The 19,976-nt window shown below is 43.7% G+C and overlaps 1 protein-coding gene across 1 annotated transcript; it reads left to right on the forward strand.

The window, feature by feature from the left end:
- The first annotated feature begins 17,377 nt into the window (after positions 1–17,377).
- LOC137412844 (general transcription factor II-I repeat domain-containing protein 2-like) lies at positions 17,378–19,556 on the forward strand. The gene is made up of 2 exons (XM_078766246.1): positions 17,378–17,465; positions 17,656–19,556. The coding sequence occupies exons 1-2, from the start codon at positions 17,378–17,380 to the stop codon at positions 19,554–19,556; spliced, it is 1,989 nt and encodes a 662-aa protein (XP_078622372.1).
- Positions 19,557–19,976: the final 420 nt, after the last annotated feature.

The raw sequence follows: 19,976 nt of genomic DNA on the forward strand, positions 1-19,976 counted from the left end.
GTTGAAATTTTGAACAATCGGATCTGGACTGTCGTTATTAACGACTCTAGCATGCACCCGTCCAATCAGGATGGAGCGGTATGGTCCCCGGATTATCACTGCCCGCAGTTTTAATTAGTTTTACTTTTTCTCTTGGTCATATAATTTTGAAGACATGCATGTCATGATATAGGAAATGTTTGTTCTGTTGAACGGAATAAATGTTGTTTATTTGTGTGGGTGTGTATTTTTTGTGTATTTTGGATATATTTTCACGACTAATTCCAGTTAACATCCTGCAAAATTTGCTCGTTTGCTGGCCGAGTCGAAATTGCGTTGAGTTCCTATGGCATGCGCCATTAAAAGCACTGTGTAATGGTTGAGCTCCCTTTATTTCGTTTTGGTCATGCGGATGAGCAGACAAAGTGACGAATGCTGCGGCTGGAGCAGTAGAAGCGATGTTTTTAATTGAAACGATGTAATGAGTAATTAAAAGTGGGAGGGGGCAACACCACGCATACCTCTTTTAAGGTGTGTATAAACCCTGGAATAAACGTGGGAGGGGGCAACACCACGCATACCTCTTTTAAGGTGTGTATAAACCCTGGAATATTTCAGCAATCAATACAATGCTGAAACTATGTAAGTTAAGTTAATGAGTAATTTAATGAGTAATTTAATGAGTAATTTAATGAGTAACTTAATGAGTAATTTAATGAGTAATTTAATAAGTAATTTAATGAGTAATTTAATGAGTAATTTAATGAGTAATTTAATGAGTAATTTAATGAGTAATTTAATGAGTAACTTAATGAGTAACTTAATGAGTAATTTAATGAGTAATTTAATGAGTAATTTAATGAGTAATTTAATAAGTAATTTAATGAGTAATTTAATGAGTAATTTAATGAGGAATTTAATGAGGAATTTAATGAGTAATTTAATGAGGAATTTAATGAGGAATTAAAAGTGGGAGGGGGCAACACCACGCATACCTCTTTTAAGGTGTGTATAAACCCTGGAATAAACGTGGGAGGGGGCAACACCACGCATACCTCTTTTAAGATGTGTATAAACCCTGGAATAAACGTGGGAGGGGGCAACACCACACATACCTCTTTTAAGGTGTGTATAAACCCTGGAATATTTCAGCAATCAATACGATGCTGAAATGATGTAATTTACTGTGTAAGAGGGTCGACCTTGGGTTTGTTTGGGTTTTGTTGTTTATTGTTGTGGGTGTGTATTTTTGTGTATTTTGTATATATTTTCACGGCTAATTCCAATTAACATCCTGCAAAATTTGCTCGTTTTTCTGGCCGAGTCGAAATTGCGTTGAGTTCCTATGGCATGCGCCATTAAAAGCGCTGTGTAATGGTTGAGCTCCCTTTATTTCGTTTTGGTCACGCGGATGAGCAGACAAAATGACGAATGCTGCGGCTGGAGCAGTGGAAGCGATTTTTTGAATTGTTCAATGATTATTCGATATTGTTATGACTTATTGTCAATAGGTATACTAAGTGGCCATGAGGTCGCCTGTTGCTATGTACAGTTTTATTCTATTGTTGATAATACCACATAGCTGTGGTGATAAAGGAAATGTTCGTTTTTAAATAGATGATTATGATAGGACCATGACTATAAAATCATGATGATTATTATGAATGATATCATAGGGTTCAAATGCAGAATGATTGCATGAACTTGGGAAAGAACTTTCAAGCCCTATGGGATAAATTGGGTGTTACAAGCGATGGAGTTTCAAAATTTAGCATGATTGAAGGAATTTTACAGTCTTATTTCAGGAGTTTTACGAAATTTATATTGCCAAGAGATTTTGGGTACTATTAAAAGAAAAAATGATGAGATATTTTTCCCAATGAACTTTTATATCTGCCATCCATTTTGGCTGTCTCACGAATGAAGGATGAGTTGCCTTTAGTGGTTGCAAAGAAAATTTGTGGAGACCAGGCAAAATGGGGAAATATGTCAGATATGACCCAAGGACAGGACGGTGATTCATCAATTGACATGAGGTATGAACCAGAGGTGACGACCGATGAGATTCGATCTCAGTCAATGGATGGACCTGTCCTGACATCATTGGGGAAAGGGCTTATGCAAGGAGTCATCCAAAATGATTAATTTGATTTATTGATGAATATTGATGAATTAATTGAAATTGAATAATTGATTGAATTGTTGATTGATTGAATCTAATTGATTGAATTTAATTGAATAAATTTAACTGGATAAATTGAATTGAATAAATTAAATTGAATATATTGATCGTTTGATTGATGAAAATGCAGTCTCAAGAAAGAAGCTTTAATATCTTTGTGAGATATTATCAATGTGAAGACAACCTTGGAAAATTGAGCAAGGTGGTGAGTTTATATATAGATATATATGTGCGGTTACCATTGTATGATTTCCCCTTCAACAGAGCGGACACCTGAGGATTCACCCATTTCATACTGACCCTCTGGCTCATCTGCAAATACTGATCTGTGAGATTGGATTGTGCAAAAGCCACAGGTGAGGGAGATTCTCTGGAAATCACCGTTTGAACAGGTGGAGAGATCCTTCCTGGAGGTACGAGTGAAGCTTTAGAGGAACAAACTACAACACATCCAACGCTACTTTGATAAAAGGCAGAATGGGAAATGGAGCCTGCAAGAATACACAAGGACAACCAGAGATTCCACAAAAAGGTACTTGTACACATCATATGTACGACCGTTATGGTGCCGAAGCTATAAGGCAGGTCGAGAATTGGTATTTGTGGACAAAGGGACATGATGAGGAGTTTCCAAGAGATGGTACATTTGAGCGAAGTCGATTGGAAAGATTGGAACAAAGATTGAAAGCCAGGAAGAGACAGAATCTAACGGTAGACTGGCTTGCATTCCATCTTTGGGATGGTGAATCCAGACAACGGGAACAGCAAGAACGGATAACGGATCTAGAACTTAAAATAAAAAGGATACAGGATACAGTGGAGGAGACAAATGCACAACTGCCCTCGAAATTAGGAATGAAAGTGACAGTTGTCCCATCTGATTTCCAGTTGTCTCCCCAAAAAGGACGGTACAGAGAATTTTTTCGTGTTTCAGGAGATAACGAGAGATTGCAGTGGCAACTCAGGGATGTAGAGATGCAGCCCAGCAATACAAGTGCACAGGTGCACAGACCAGGCAACGACAGAAACCGGTGTTTCAAGTGTGGACGGATGGGACATTGGAAAAGAGGATGTCCGTATACCAAAAGGAAGACAAGTTCATAGGGTAAACCAAGATCAAGGGTACCAGGGCTGACCGATACCTCAGACAATGATTAGGCCTTCATTGCGACAAATCCCAAATGACGATTGGCCTCAACAAATTAGATTACTGGACAAACATGAATAACTGTCGATGATTCTTGGGTCTGAAAAGTTTTCGGAGCAAGAATTATTCATTTTCTTTTGCTTGTAAGCAAATTGATAATTAATTGATCAAATGCCGAAATTGGATCTTTTATGTTGGGCACAAAATTTTAAATTTACAAAGTTTGGAACAATTGCTTTGCAATTTTTTTGGCAAACCAAGTGACAAGAGTCACATCATGATCAGGTGGGAATTTCCGACTATTGTTCCACACGATTGATAGGTCAGTGGTCGACTGACATACAAATGGGTGGGTAGTCAAATTTGGATAAATTATTGTGGGAACTGAAAGGGTAATGTCAATGTGACGTCATAGGGGTTATCTAAGAATAAACTTTTTGGTCCATTTGTGTATTAGCGCTTATAAAAAATTGAAGGACAAATTTTGAGAAATTGAAATAAAGTTGACACCCATCCGGATCTGCAAATAAGGGTTCCAACGCAAACAAATACGCATAATGCATGGGTGTGTGGGTATTTTGTGTGTCAATGTTAGTGTTTTTGTGTATCAATCTTACAAGATTGTTGACACCGACAGTGTGCCTTGTCGAGAAAATAGATAGTTCCATGGGGATGGGATCGCATATCGAGAGAATTCGTAAAATAAAAAAATAAAAAATAGAAATATAATTTGATTATGAAAATTATCACTTTTGTCAAGGGAGATGGAGAATAAAGATTTGATTTGCTGAGTTATGAGCAGCTATTCATTAATAGTAAAAATTGGGAGTAATCTTGGGAGCCCATTGTGATCGAATTTATATGAGAATCAAAGCTATTTATGGATATGAGCTTCATAAAAATGTGGGAGTACAAAATTAGCCAAATTTTGGAGAGGTCTTACACTGACTTCCCAGAGTACTCTGCTCATGGATTTTTATATATATAAACTTGAATTTTATCAGCATATAAATTGTGCTGTATGTATGGATGTGTTTTAGGCATAGATGATATGGGAAAATAGTAAAGAAAATTTTGCTGGTTTGAACTATTGTGGGTTTTCAGTTCTGGAGTTCAAACAAAGTCACTGGTTAGCAGATGAGAAAGGATAGTAAGTAAATTATTCGATGCTGGGCAAATTAAGTACGATATTACTAAGACTTATGAGAGCTATTGTTCTTCCTTACAGCAGTGGAAAATTATTGGAAAAAATTAGATCCAACATAATGAATCTATAAAAGAATGTGATAGGGATAATATCCTCAATTTGTACTAATTATTTGATTGTGGGTAAAGGAATTAATTTATCGTAGTGGATTGTTAACAGCAGCCTGAAAATGTCCTGAGAGTGTGCATCCATGTAATCAGAAATCCCAGATTTCTTTTTACAAACAACATTTTGGTAGAGGTCTTGTGTGGACGAGCACTTCCTTGGTAGATAAAAAAACGGTACTGCATGCTGGCAGCCACTTTTGCGGCCAGTTAGGCCAAACAAATTGAGAGGAAATGGTAGTTAAATACGTAAGTTACACATGGCTATTTGTAAAAAAAGGAAATTTGTTGAGATGGGAAACATTTTTCGAAGGTTTATTAAAGTGTTATAATATGACATGTGGCAAGGCAAACTATTGGATGGGAAAATTAGATCTGGCTATAGAATAAATTTATTGACCCCTTGAAGTTAATTCTTCGAATCATTGTTTCACTGGCATTTTTTGTTCAAATTGGAAATAGTTTGGTAGAGCTTTGGTTAAAACCTTTGGTTGCGGTATCTTGGAACGAAATGATAAACCATAGGAGATTGATAAGAAGAGGAAAAAATAGGGACCCAAAATAGAAAGTTGGATTCATGCCCCTCATTGCAAACAAGCACATGGGGCTAAGGTGGACGATCCCACAGAAAATGAGGCTGCACCTAGCAGCCCAGCAGAACATTCAGTGGCAGATAAATGATAGTCGTGATTTACAGTCATTTGAATTACATTTTAACACCCCTTGCATTGATAAACATTACATTTTCAACATGTGATATTCCTACTTGGGATAGTGACATTTATTTGCCTACATGACATACAATTACCTGCTGATATTAATACAACATGAGTGAAAAATGTATCACAACTACACTCATGATCAGGGGATTGAGTTCAACCCCGGGAGATAGGGGGATAAGGGTAAGACAAATAATCTGATTTATGTTACATATTAAGGGATTTTCTTTATTTACCTTTTAGGAAGCTTGTTAGTTTGGTATATAATGTTGAATGTCATCGACATATAATTATGTCATAGGTATGAATATATACAAGGAGTAGCAAACTTATTTGTTGGTTTAGTAGTTATATTGGCAATTGTTTTAGTGGTGGCTTGCTTGAAAGCCTTAGTGACGGTGTGTTTGAATAAGGTAACCAACAACACGATGATAACGCATGAAGTGACAAATGAGGAAAGAAATGTGGAACCAGAAAAGGAAGACTTTTATGGCGACATAATTACTGAGATTAAAAGATTAAATCAAGTGATGTTGCAAATGAATACAGTAGAATTAAGATAATGGCATAACGACAATGTTATGAGTTGTGTCAATTACAATATCAGTGAACTCATATCACCACGAGTGACACACTGTTAGGGAAAAAAAAAGAGGGAAAAGAAAAAAGTGGAGAGGAATTATGGTAATAATACATTATGCTTAATTTGTTGGTTTGGGAAAATTGTTGTTGGGAATTAGGTATTCCCGTTTGTGATTGTAATCATATACAATTTATTTTCTTAGAGTTGTGCTAAAATACCTGCATGAGTTAATTTTTGAACTATATTAACCTGAAAGCAATTGTGGATGCTATTCTTAGTTTAGTAATAAAATACATACCTGATTGAATATTATTTGTGTGACGCATATAAATGAATATAACTTTTTGTGTTAAGGAAAAACAACAAATTGTTGAATGTGAAACTGTCGGAAGATATACATGATTATGCTGATTTCATGGTAAGATGTACCCTATCTGATTCAGTGTGTGTGGAAAGCAGATTCAGATGTGACTGAGCATAAGGATAAGACGAGATCACATTTTGAAGGGAGTGCTAACGGAATTGGGAAGAAGTTCGAGAAAGAAACTTTGTGGCTAAAAAATGAAGTTAATCGTGGCATACACCCTCTTTCTCAAAGAATGATGAAGACATTCTCCCGTGTAACTTGGAGATGAATGCTTACCTTCACCAAGGAAATTTATGTGACCATTTGCCTGGATCACACTGCAACATATGAAAGAAAGGCGATCACTTACTCTTGTTCGAAGGCTTCGAACATTCATCACATCAGAAGTTGCAGGACAACGACATTTTACCTGCAACCTCTGTGAAATGCGGGGACATATGTTTTTACTTCACCAACTTCCGGGGAGCCAGCATGGAGCTGCAAACCAATGGCTGTGCCTTTTCACAACAGCTGTGCGCGATTTTGCGGGCCACTCCTGGTATGGACCATGGATGACCTGAACACCATGGTCCCAACATCATTGTGGATGCATCCGGCATCCCTGTTCCACATCTTGCTGGCCAATCAACGTCACACCAATACTTGCTGCCCACTCATAATGAGGGAGGAGGCAAGTCGACTACAACTGGGCGAAGGCCTTGTTCAAGGAATCATTATGGTTCACAGCAAAAAGTGGCAAGAATGCTACATGGAGAGCAGGGTCAGTCTATGACTCCGCAATGTTACCACAACAGCGAAATCCTACACGAAGTAGTGCAGGAGCTATGAAGACATTAGGAGAAAATGTTTCATACCTGGATTCAAACACAAGTGATCAGCCCTTCCTTTCAAACAAAGTCAACATTTGTGTGGAGGCAAACGTTTTCGCCAGATGGTGCAGATGCTTTACAAAACTTGAAAATGAAGTGAAATTGTTGTATCTTGGTGATGGTGAAGTGTTGTTTTGAAAAGATATTTGTGATGCAAATGCAATAGATTGAACAATATGGAAGGAGTCAATGACCAACGAAATGTTTTGTGATTCTTGCAGGATGACGGTGTATGCCTAAGGGAATTTGATTACCAAAGTTATGATTATTTACTTATACTTGTAATGATGTTTACTTGCAGTGATTGATTATTTACTTATACTTGTATTGATGTTTACTTGTAGTGATTGATTGTTTACTTATATTGATGTTTACTTGTAGTGATTGATTGTTTACTTATATTGATGTTTAGATTAATGGTTAATATAAACAAAAACAAAAAAATGAGGGAATTGTGGAAGTACTGTACTGCATTAATGTACTGTATGGCATGGTATTAAATGTACTGTATGGCATTAATCAAAACCAATATGGAAGTAGAGATCTTGACATCATATTGATCGTTGGAATTGGAAAACGAAGCAGATAGACGATTTCGTAAATGAATGTCAGGAATTTGCACAAATGTGGTAATCTCTTGTTCACCTGGTCACAGCCCCGGGCTAGAGCACCCTCCTATTGTGAGGCAAATGCAACTCCCAGCAGGGGGGGGGAGCGAACCGGCTCCAATGAGGCGAGCGTGGATGACCTCGGGGCATTTGCGGAGAAGGGATTAGCGCGACGATGCCCATAAAGACAGAAACATACTTTGAGTCAGGAGCACTTGCCACGATAACCCTTGCCCGACGGAACGAACGAGCACGCATCATCAGAACCTCTGCCCGACGGGAGGAAGGAGAACGGGAATGGCGGAGGAACATCGGCCGAACAAGAAGGACCATGCGGATAGAGTGACCTGGTCCATTGAGTTAAACGGTAGTTATTTGGTATTGGAATGAAAGTGAACAACCAGTGAATAAAGTCATGACCTTTTGTAAAACCTGTTTCCGACCATTGGCGTCTTGAGTCTCACCCACCACTTCCCTGACAGGCCCTACACACAATATCCTAACCCACCCGGGCTAGTTTTCACTGCCATACACCCCATAATCTAGTGCTCCTTTGCCCCCCCCCCCCCCCTGTGAGGGAGGACAGAGCTGCCATCCCACCACATCGGGGAGGTCCCACTATCAATTTTGCTCACCAAATTTCAACCAATCAAAAATTTTCCATTTACTGCCAATTCTACCTACTATTATAAATTTCGTATCAAATCACTACCATCATCATCACAGTCCGCTATATCCTAGCCTCGGTGCGTCATGACATCATTGAACTCGGTTCGTAAAGCCGAGCAATGAATTCGGGTGGTTTGGTCGCCTGCAGGTTGAATCCGTCCGGCTTTCGGTTCAAGGGAGGTGGTTTGGTTGGGCCGAGGTTCCACGCACCATCTCGGCGCGGCACCTTGCGGTCCCGGGCCCGATGGCTCAATCTCCCCCGGTCGGAACCCCGTCCCCACGAGGGGGCACCGTTCCGCTTCCTCCCACTCGCCCTTGAACCGGACCGGTCGCCTCACCCGCCAAGGCCCGGACTCGACCGTGCGGGGCGGGGCCAAGCCCGAATCGGCAACGACGCTTCGAAGAGAAACGACGCAGCTTTGATCCGCGCCGGGCCTCGCATCCAACAAAGCACACCCCGAGTGCTCGCATCGGCTATCCGTCGCCCTAACCGCTAACCCGGTTACCGTCGATGCTTCACCTGCATGCTCACATGCATACGCTACCCCTTTTACCCTCACAAAACCCGGCGTTCCAACGCCGTCCGTACATTCCACCAATGCTCTCCCTGTTACACACCACACCTCTCGCGCACACCTCGGTCCACACCTCTCCTCCGTTACGTCCTCCGTAACACTCACCATGGGCATGCACTCTGGCATCCACCCACTAACGCGCTCAGATGGGCTCTCCCACACTCGCGCCATGACCAACTCAGGTGTGCTTCCTCGCACACCCTCAACCATTCCAAGCGTGCATTCTCGCACCCGCTCCACCACCAACTCACTCCTCGTGTCACTCTCACCCTCGCACGTACACTCCGTACACCCCGACGTGCATTCTCGCTCGCACTCGGTTTCACTCCCACACTTTATAACACACCCACTCGCCGACGCACACTTTTTCCTCCCACGCGTGCCATTTCCACTCACACGGGACCCTTCACCAACGCCCGGGTGCCATATCGATCCCAATCGTGCGACAATTCTTTTGTCGCTAAACATCCTTTTACAAAATCTCCCAGCACAATACACAGCACGTCTCACCTTCAGGGTTCTTCTTCCTCCCTGCACCAAAACCTGCAAACTTCCATTCGGGTTAAGCACAGCATCGTGATGTGAGCAGGGACTTTGCACATTTTCCATTTCTCCCTGCAATTCCCGGGCTACCTCCGTCATCTCTTCAATTTTAATTCCCAGCACTGCTTTGTCTTTGTTCCCCTCGACGACCGTTGGCTTTAATAAAATTCCCTCTACCTCATCGGCCGCCGGCTTTTCCAAACCCCGTGTCGCGATTTCTACCCCCGTCATTGTACCCGCGCTTTCCTCCGCTTCGCTCAACCGGCGCTTCTCGACCCGCGTTACCTCGTTGTGCACCCCTGGGACCCTTTCGCCCACCATGCGATCCATGGTCTCCCCACATTTTTGCATGCGGTCACCCATTCTGTTGGTTATTGCTTCAATTTGGTTTCCCAATCCGTTCGTTATTGCTTCCATTTTATTACTCAATTTCTCCCCCTCTATTCTCAGCATCTCGGTGAATTGCGCCAGGAAGTCCCCCACATCAAAGCCCGCTGCTACGGTCACGGGCGCGGCAAAATTTGGTGCCGCTGTAACCACGTGCGCGAGAGCGCCATTTTGTGCACCTGATACCCCCTCAACCACACCTTCTTTACTCTCCTCCACCATTTTCCCCACTTCTTCCCTGGGGTCCTGGGTCGATTCTACCCCTCTCTCCTCTACCGGAACCCAGCCGTCTTGATCTGCCATAGCGCGACTTTCAAAATTCGGGTTTTTGTAAAACAAAAGCAAATTTCGGTACTTTATAATTTTGACCAAATTTTTTCCTAGATGTTTTTAAAAAATTTGGTTCGGGCCTCGAATCCCACTCCTCGACACCAGTTGTTACGGACGCGGTTTAGATGTTATTTACCGAGCGGTGGTATTGCCGCGACCTAACAGTTCCCCCGATTCTTCCCCAACTCACCCGATTCACCCAGACGTTGACCAAATCGCGCTATGCCAAATCAATGATGGAAAGGACACGACGACTGGGAAAGAGGAAACGACGCAAGGGGTACAGTTCTCAAGACCTCCGGTGGAGGGTATAATTACAGTGGTGGAGAAAAGGGGGTAGATTACACGGCAGAGTGAGGTAAAAGACACAGAAGAGATGGGCACTTAAATACAATCTTATCTATTCCCGGACAGACCACAGACAAACGGAAAAAGGCTGACTTACACAGGGATTGATGGCAGGGAGGGACAGGTAGTTCGATGGCACAAGGTGCACCTTGGCTCGGGGACAGGATAAAGCACGGTCGAGTCCAGAAGATGCAGGGAGGCCTCACAGCGCTCGGAGGTGGTCTTGCTTGCTCCAAGCTCAGCGCGCATCTGACGTCACCTCCCTCTTCCTGCGCATGCTCAGCGGGGAGTGACACGCCCTCGGCTGGTTGGCTCCGCCCCACTGGGGCCAGTCCGCCGCTTCCATTGGGTGCGGGGGTTACCGGGCTCCGCCCTTGACGAGGAGCTGACAGGGAGCCCCTATTTGGTAACCCCGTCGAGCACATGTTCGATGGTGGCTCGTTGGGAAGGCCTGGTGCCCTCCCAACACCCCCTACCAACCAAGCCGGAGTGAGGACGCGCACTTCCCGCGCCCGCCGCTGCCGTTGCTGTTGTTGTTGTTGTTGTTGCTGAACCGTGAGGAAGAGCTGCGGGGAGGTATTGGGAGGTCCTAAACTTCCTAACGGTGCCATACAATCACATTCTGGTGCAACGAAGGGTCAGAATTAATGGAAACGAGTCCTTAACTGACATAGACTAAGAATAACTAGCAAGATGTCCTATAGTTGTCTTACATGAGATGCGGTGAACCTGGGCACGACATTTAATGGGGGAAATAGGGGGAGGTCGGGTCTACAGAGTGTTGTTTACAGAAAATGGGACTAGGGAATGGGGGATTGGGGATAGTTGGGAAGTATTGAGGAAATAGGGGAATATTTACAAGCGGATATGGATGGATGCAAATCCCATATCCGCATCAATATATATACATAATTATATATATATATATATATATATATATATATATATATATATATATATATATATATATATATATATATATATATATATATATACATATATATATATATATATATATATATATATATATATATATATATATATATATATATATATATGTATATATATATATATATATATATATATATATATGTGGGGAGCTGTTATTCCCCTCCCCCTTTGTTAATTCTTGCTGCTCTACTAATTACCAAGCATAACCAATTATATGTTTTGTTTTGACTGATTGCTGTATTCTTTTAAAATACTTAGTCCTTTCTTGTGCATTGAGGATGTGTAATACCCTAATAAGGATTTCTGTGCTTGTGAGCTCTTGCCCTGTATTGGCATAATCCCTTGTTCCCCTTTTGTGGCCTTGGTTGCAGCTGCTATCTCTCAGCCTCCCACAAGACTTTGCCAATATCCTGTAGGCCGACACATTTATGAGTGTCCACTCCCTTTGTACTTCCCCAACCCAAGTCTCTATACAGAAAGTTGTAAACATGTTGCCACATATTGCTGACCATCTCCTTATCTGAGCTAACCCATGAGTGGCCTTGGATGAACTTCCTTTAACTAACTGAACAACAGGATGGGACTAATGGTGGGGGGACCAATGAGCCCATTCCTTCTCTGTATCTTGTGAGCTAAAGCCACACCCTAATATTCTTTATATTGTTACAGACGCGGTTGTGGATGTTGGTTTACCGAGCGGTTTGGTATGACCGCGTCTGCACAGTTTACCCGATTATGCTCGAACGTTGGCCGAGTCGCGCTATGCTAAATCAATTACGGAAAGGACACAACGGCTGGATTAAATGACACGACACCAGGGGTACAGTTCTCAAGACCTCCGGAGGAGGTTATAATAGTTCGGAACGTTGGATTACAAGGACAAGAGAGACAGCATAGGAAGGTAGGCACTTAAATACGGTCTTATAGTAACCCCGACAGACGACAGATAAACGGGACAAGACTGACTCACACGGGGATTGATGGCAAGGAAGGGCAGGTAGTCGAGGCTCAAGGTGCACCTTGGCGCAGGGGCAGAATCGACCCGGTCCGGTCCAGAGATGCGGGAGGTCTCGTCGCGCTGGAGATGGCGTCTGTTTCTCCTTCGTGGCTGAGGCGCATCTGACGTCACGTCCGGTAAGTCGCTGCGTATATCCGGCGGGGAGTGACACGCCCTCGGCTCGTTAGCTCAGCCCCAGATGGAATCGGCCCGTTGCTTCTTATTGTGTGCGGGGGGTTACCGGGCTCCGCCCTTGACGAGGGGCCGACAGGCAGCCCCTTCGTGGTAACCCCGTCGGCGCACATGGGTAATGGCGGCTAACCGAGCCGGAGTGAGGACGCACACTCCCCGCGCGCTGTTGTGGTAGTTGTTGTTGTTGTTGTTGTTTCATGGGGAAGATGGGAGGAGGTATAGGGAGGTCCTAAACTCACTACTGGTGCCATACAATCACATTCTGGTGCAACGAAGAGTCAGAATTAATGGAAACGAGTCCTTAACTGACATAGACTAAGAATAACTAGCAAGATGTCCGAAAGTTGTCTACGTGAGATGCGGTGGACCTGGGCACGACATTTAATGGGGGAAAAAGGGGAAGGTCGGTTCTACAGAGTGTTATTTACAGGCAATGGGACTAGGGAATGGGGGATTGGGGATAGTTGGGGAGTATTGGGGAAATAGGGGAATATTTACAAGCGGATATGGAGGCCAAATCCCATATCCGCAACAATATATAGCAAGTTTAAATCGAATTACTTCAGAGCACCTTGTTGTAGTGTTGGTCATTTCGTGAGCTTCAAGCGACATTGTGTTTTCCGCAAGCTTGTGTAAACGAGTTCTAATAAATATATCCGTTACTCCTTTCTCTGAGTCCTCTGAGTCCCAAGTTCTAAGTCCCATTCCGACAAATGGTGGCAGCGGTGGGATCAGTCTGTGCAGTCCGGGACGCGGTCCCAGGCAAGTGAGTGGTGAGACCAGCTGGCAATTGATCTGGGTCAGGTGAGCTGTGGTTTTCTTTTGTTTTTTTCCTTTATAGCCTGGGGGTCAGCCCAAATTGTAACCCACTCTCTTGCTCGGATGCCGTTTGTTGCGTTCCCTGCTCGAACCTGATCCACGAACCTAAATTTAAATACGGACCGCTTGGGTTCCGGAGCAACTGACTGTTTATGGACTCGTTAGGGTAACGTTACGTAAGGGGAAGTGCCCCACGTTGGGCGCCCGAGGGTAAAGGGTAATAGATCTCTGGGTTGTGAGGGTAAGGATAAGGGCGGCGTCCCAATCCGAGGCCTACCCGGGAGACATTGGAATTATAAGTAAGTTTAGAAGTATTATAAGGGCGTAGGACGCCAGGAGAGTACAGTAAGGTTAGGTTAGACAGCTGTGTAGGCGTGCGAGCCTCTCAGGAGTTAGGTAGATGGCCGTACCTCACGAGGCGGGCGAACCTCACGGGTACAAGGCTACGTCGGCCTCTCAGGAGTTAGGTAGACGGCCGTACCTCGCGAGGCGGGCGAACCTCACGGGTACAAGGCTACGTCGGTAAACTAAATTTTCTTGGGATGGGTAATAAGACTGTAAAGGCAGGTGAACCTCTCAGAAATACCCCAGCATTTTTCATGGTTAGGAGGCATGGCTATGACGCTGCGAGACCAGGGAAGTCATGGGTTTCACTGACTAAGGATCTAGGTGAACCGTGGCCCGAAGGAGGGTCTTTTGCGCTGGAAAATTTGGACGCGTTGTATGGGGCATTAGACAAGTTAGAACAGGACACGAAACACTTCCCACCTGACTATTGGAAAGTCTTTGGTTGGTGGAAGGAAGAAGCGATGAAGCGACAGGCAAGATCGAAACAGGCCAGCCTGGCCGGTGAGGTATTAAAACTCAAGGGCCTGAGGAAACAGGCGAATAAAATGCAGGATGAAGCGGTTAAGGAAATAGAGAGGCAGGCTAACGAGTGACTGATGCCGCTCGTTGAAAGTCAAGTCCCCGTGGGAGGGTCAGGCAGATACCAAACCCCTACCCTCCCAGCCCTGAGCTCTGTCCCGGGGTTCCAGGCAACACCACCCTCCCTGCCCCACCCTTTTCACCCCAACTCACCCTTTCCACCCCGGTTTAAGAATCCCCTTTCTTTTGAATGATTGAGACGTAAGGCGGTGTACACGACCCACTCAGGTCGTTGTGCTGTGAATTTTTGCGACTGTTAACACCGCTGAATGTGCGCAGTGGTTTGAAATGCGAGCCGGTTTGTCAGTCACGTGGTATGGAGAATGTATAGGGAAACGCATGATTTAAAATGCGTTGCCTAGGTTGGCGGGGGAGTGGCTGTTGGAGGTGCATGGTTGGAGTCGATCCGGTGTTCGCGCGACGTCTGAGAGACTCATTGGTATATGAATGAATGAATAAATGTATATATGGATGTCTGTCATTGAAGTATGTATTTGTGTCCATTGTGTGTGTGTGTCATTGACGTATGAAAGGGTTTCTTGTATTGCCTGCAGAATTATGCAATGTCGATTGGTATTGGCTACTTGTGCTGTATGTATGGATGTGTGAGGTGTATTAGGCATGAATGACGTGGGAAAATAGTAAAGAAAATCTTGCTGAAATTGAACTATTGTGAGTTTTAAAAGGTTGCATAGAAAGCTTAGAAATAGTTAAGGGGGCGTAGAAACACTTACTCGGATATTTTCTCCAACCTGACGGTGTTGGAGAGTAGGTTGGAGGTTTTTGTAAGCTAAAAATAGAATATTTCTCCTGTGGCCTGTGATCCGACTGACAAGGTCCCAATGTATGATGTCATGTAGGAAAGACGTGTCTGCCTGTTTGTCTGATCGTAAGTCTGTGGTGCGATTCCACGGAGGGCCAAGGTTTAATCCAGTAAATGGGAGTTTTATGTTGTGGCAAGTGTGCGAGGGGGCACATCGGAGCACGCGAGTGGGGGTATTTGCGGGAGTGCACACCCGTGGTGAGTGTTACGGGGAAAGACATATGGGAACTTTTTATTTTCAATAAACAGACTAGGTTATTTTCTTGTTTATTTGTTTATTTACGAAAAATAAATAAATAACAGGGGGAGGTAGGTTCATGGTGGTTTGTTGGCGGTAAAATTGGTTGAAAGTCGAGTTGAAACAATTTATATTGGGATATTGGGATTCATAATAGCTATTGGGCAGGTGGGATTGAATTTAACATTGGCTATTGGATAAATATTGAAATCCATGCCGGGAATGTCGATTTTAGCGTCCATCCGAAGGATGTAGCACATTGTGAAGCTGCACATTGCTTGACAGGACATGGGAGCCAATGAGCTGTGTAATGAGAAGGATTAAAATTATGTCATGGTGTGAAATGCTGTAGAGGTGTGAAATACACACCTTTGGCCTGGGGGGAGTTCTTTTGGTAACTTACTTCCATGATTTACGTTCCATTGGAAGGGGAATAGGAAAATATGGGAATAATATGGAACAAATTGACAAGACAAATTGGGGTTACAAACTCACCATGGAAGGAGAATGGAGGTTATAGTTTCATTGTTGTGTCTGTCTGGCTGTCTAGCAGGCCATGGAGTTATATTTCTGAAACATGGATTTCGACAGTAAAGACAGGTGTGTACCCTGAGAAAATTGTGGGTTGTGGAGTGGGCACTTTTGATGGGCAATGGGGGACAGATGTTGTGTGCAACAAAGGTAAATAGATTGGATTTTGGCAAGGTTGAGTGAGATATGTGGTTGGATGGGGTGTGAAGGCGAGTTATGACAGCTCCAGGGAGCAGTCCTGGTGTTGGGTCTCATATAATCATGGTTAAAGTACATGTACAGACAAAGGTGTGCTTCGGTTTGTATTACTGGCAGAGAAAAGACAACAAAGTGGCTCCTGAGCAGGGGAATGAGTTCTGGGGAAATGAATTCACTTATTGGATGTTGTTGAATCTGTTGTTTAAGAGCATTCGGATGCTGGCCAATGCCAAAAGGGGTTCGGGAGGAAGTGTGAAGAAGGTTGTTGGAAGTGCAAAGTGATAAAGGGCTCGTGTGGTTGAAGGTTACAGTTCCACAGAAGGAGAGCGAACAAGGAAAGTGGCTGGGCTGTTGATAAAACCGCTGGGTTTTACGTTGATTTAAGTTGTTGTGGATTTATGTTCAATTTTAATTTTAATTCCTATAGTCTAGTGCAGGGGTCGGCAACCTTAGGCACGCGTGCCACTATTGGCACGCGGCAGCATAATCATTGGCACGCTGGCGAAAGCAATGTCCTCTCCGCTGCGTGCCAAACCACCTCTTGAACAGCCATTGGCTGTTGCGCATGTTGCACTATGACATTATTCCGGTGTGATGGTGCAGCGTGATGAGGTAGATGGATGGATCAGAGCAGAGTCACCATTCCAATCCCAAATTATTTTACTGGAATAATAATCAAAGATGCACAACATCAACATGAGATGCCGGCCGGGCGCATTCAAACACAATATTCGCGGCAACCTCAGTTGTGTAAGAGCGGCTGTGCTGTTAACATCCGGTGGTCAGTGGCTGCATCTCCACTCATTATGATTATTCGGACTGGTTTCTGAGTTTTAATATTAATCTCATCATTATTCTGAATTGTATAATAATCGCAGATATAAAACGGGAGATGCAGGCTTGGTCCCTTCCGATACGCCGTCCGCGGCAACCTGAGGTGCTGTAAGAGCGGCTGTGCTGTTAACATCCGGTGGTCAGCGGCTGCATCTCCACTCTTTATTATTATTCGGACTGGTTTCTGAGTTTTAATATTAATCTCATCATTATTTTGAATTGTATAATAATCGCAGATATAAAACGGGAGATGCAGGCCTGGTGCCTTCCGATACGCCATTCGCGCTCCGCGGCAACCTCAGGTGCTGTAAGAGCGGCTGTGCGGTTAACATCTGGTGGTCAGTGGCTGCATCTCCACTCTTTATCATTCAGGCTGACTTCTGCGTTTTAATATTAATCTCGTCATTATTTTAAGTTTTTTTATGAGGTTTTAGTAACGAAAATGGGGATCGTAGTTTTTCTCGTAACACGCGGCCTGTCTTATTTAGTTTGATTTACGGTACCGCCTCCCACTCACATTTCCCACAGGAATTGCAGTGAAGCAGTTCAGGTTCGGAAGATTGATGGCAACCCCACTAGCTAAGAAAGCTGAAGTAAAGGTTCGGGCATTCCAGCCCTCATGGACAGAAGAGGGGGGTTTTGTTCTTCAGAAGGACCGCGCTGTTTGTACTTTATGTTTTGAAAATGTTGTTTGTCGAACATCGAGTGTTAAGCGCCATTTTGAGACAAAGCACGAGAAAACTTTCAAAGATCAGGCAGACAAGGCAGAATCCATCAAACGTGCCGTGTCCAGGTATGGGAAGCAAGCCAACACCCTCAAAATCTTTGCCATTGCTAAAAACCATGTGACTGAAGCAAGCTATCGCATTGCTCATTGCATTGTGAAACGCGGAAAGCCATTGACTGATGGCGAATATATTAAGGAGGCTTTTCTCTGTAGCTCAGAGGTTCTGTTTGAAGGCTTACCAAACAAAGAGACAATCAAATCAAGAATAAAAGATATTCCCATGTCAGCTAGAAGTGTTGAGCGACGCATCGAAGAAATGGCAGAAAATGTCAGTGCGCAGCAAATAGCTGGGTTAAAAGATGCTGTGGTATTTAGCATTGCACTTGATGAAAGCGTGGACGTGAATGACATACCACGTTTGGCAGTCATGGCAAGATACTGTGATTCGACTGTAAGAGAGGAACTCTGCTGCTTAAAGCCAATGTCTGACACAACAAAAGGTGAGGACATAGCCAAGGTGTTTATGGAACATTTTGAGGAGCGAGGGATTGACATCAGGAATATTTTTGCAGTGACAACAGATGGCGCCCCCAGCATGGTCGGGAAACAGAGGGGAGCTGTCAGATTAATTGAGGAAAAAGTCGGTCACCCCATCATGAAACTCCACTGCATAATACACCAAGAAAACCTCTGTGCAAAGATGTCAAATTCAGATCTTAATGAGGTTATGGCTACGGTAGTAAAGGTTATTAACTTCATAGTTAAGCGATCTGCTCTGACACACCGACAGTTCCAGTCCCTGCTCGAGGAAATGAACTGCACATGCAAAGATATCCCTCTCCACTCAGCGGTTAGGTGGCTAAGCTGCGGAAAAGTTTTGGAGCGGTTTGTCAGCTGCTTTGATGCCATCAAGGCCTTCCTGGCTGAAAAGGGCCAAAACTACCCAGAACTCGAGGATGAGAAGTGGGTTGTGAAACTTATGTTTCTCACGGATATTACGGGACACCTCAACAAGCTCAATCTCCGACTGCAAGGTGCAGGGCAAACTGTTTTGGACATGTTCGACACATGGACGGCTTTTGTCGGCAAGCTAGCAATCTTTTCAAGCGATGTTGCTACCTCAACTTTCCGCTACTTCAGACACGTAAGGGAGCTGTCCTCACAGCACAGCATCAGCACCGCTGAAATATGCAAATACATGAGCGAGCTTGAGTCAGAGTTCACAACACGATTTGGGGACTTTCAGAAGTATGGACCCATGTTCTCTTTCTTGATCAAGCCAGACAGCTTTGATGGACACGAATTGGATTTATCTCTGATAGACTGGTTGGATACACAGGACATGGAAATGCAGCTGATTGAGCTGAAGAGTTCAACACTGTGGGTGACTAAGTCTACAGAGCTACGGAAACGACTAGAAACCACGGCAGTGCAAGATCACGGAACCTGCATCTTCACCTGCTGGACATCCGTGCCGAAGAAGTTCAGCTGTCTCCGGAACGTTGCACTGGCTTTGCTGTCAGTCTTCGAGTCAACGTACCTCTGTGAGCAGATATTCTCACACATGAAGAACGTGCTCAGCCCCTCCCGCAGTCGTTTGACAACCGACCACTCCAAAGCATGTGTGCAACTTAAAGTGACTAACTACGACCCCCAGATAATGGAGCTCAGCAAAGGAAAGCAGGGCCAGGGATCACACTGACTGGTAGGCATCTGTTTATTTGTAGTACACATGGGTTTGCATATGTAGCTGTTTGTCCATTTCTTTTTTTCCAACTCAGATGTGGATGTTTTCATGAGGATGGCAGCATTCTTATATAGTTCTGGTATTTCTGTTTGATACAGTTTATTCTCCCTTTTTGACATTTGTTTCCAATGCAATACTTTGTAAATGAGTTAGTGAAAGCAGTGTTTTGAAATGGGGTCCATGCATATAATTTGTAACCTCATTGGGGACAAATTTTACAATGATAAAATGATCATTATAATGTCCTGATTATGAGAGATAAATGTTTCTTTAAAATGTTGTTGCTATGCATGTAGCCTATATGGATGGACTAAATTCCATGTCTGTTGGAAATATTTTTTTTATGTGGTGTCATTATTAAACTTAATGTTAAAC

This window comes from Myxine glutinosa, chromosome 12 (genome assembly GCF_964187855.1).
Source record: "Myxine glutinosa chromosome 12, kmMyxGlut1.1, whole genome shotgun sequence".
NCBI lineage: Eukaryota > Metazoa > Chordata > Myxini > Myxiniformes > Myxinidae > Myxine > Myxine glutinosa.

Bases quoted from the DNA above. Each gene is read 5' to 3' on its own strand.
- LOC137412844 (XM_078766246.1), top strand. From the start codon at position 17,378: ATGCAGGCCTGGTGCCTTCCGATACGCCATTCGCGCTCCGCGGCAACC. The intron at 17,466-17,655 runs GTCAGTGGCTGC...CATTTCCCACAG, and splicing joins TGTGCGGTTAACATCTGGTG to GAATTGCAGTGAAGCAGTTC.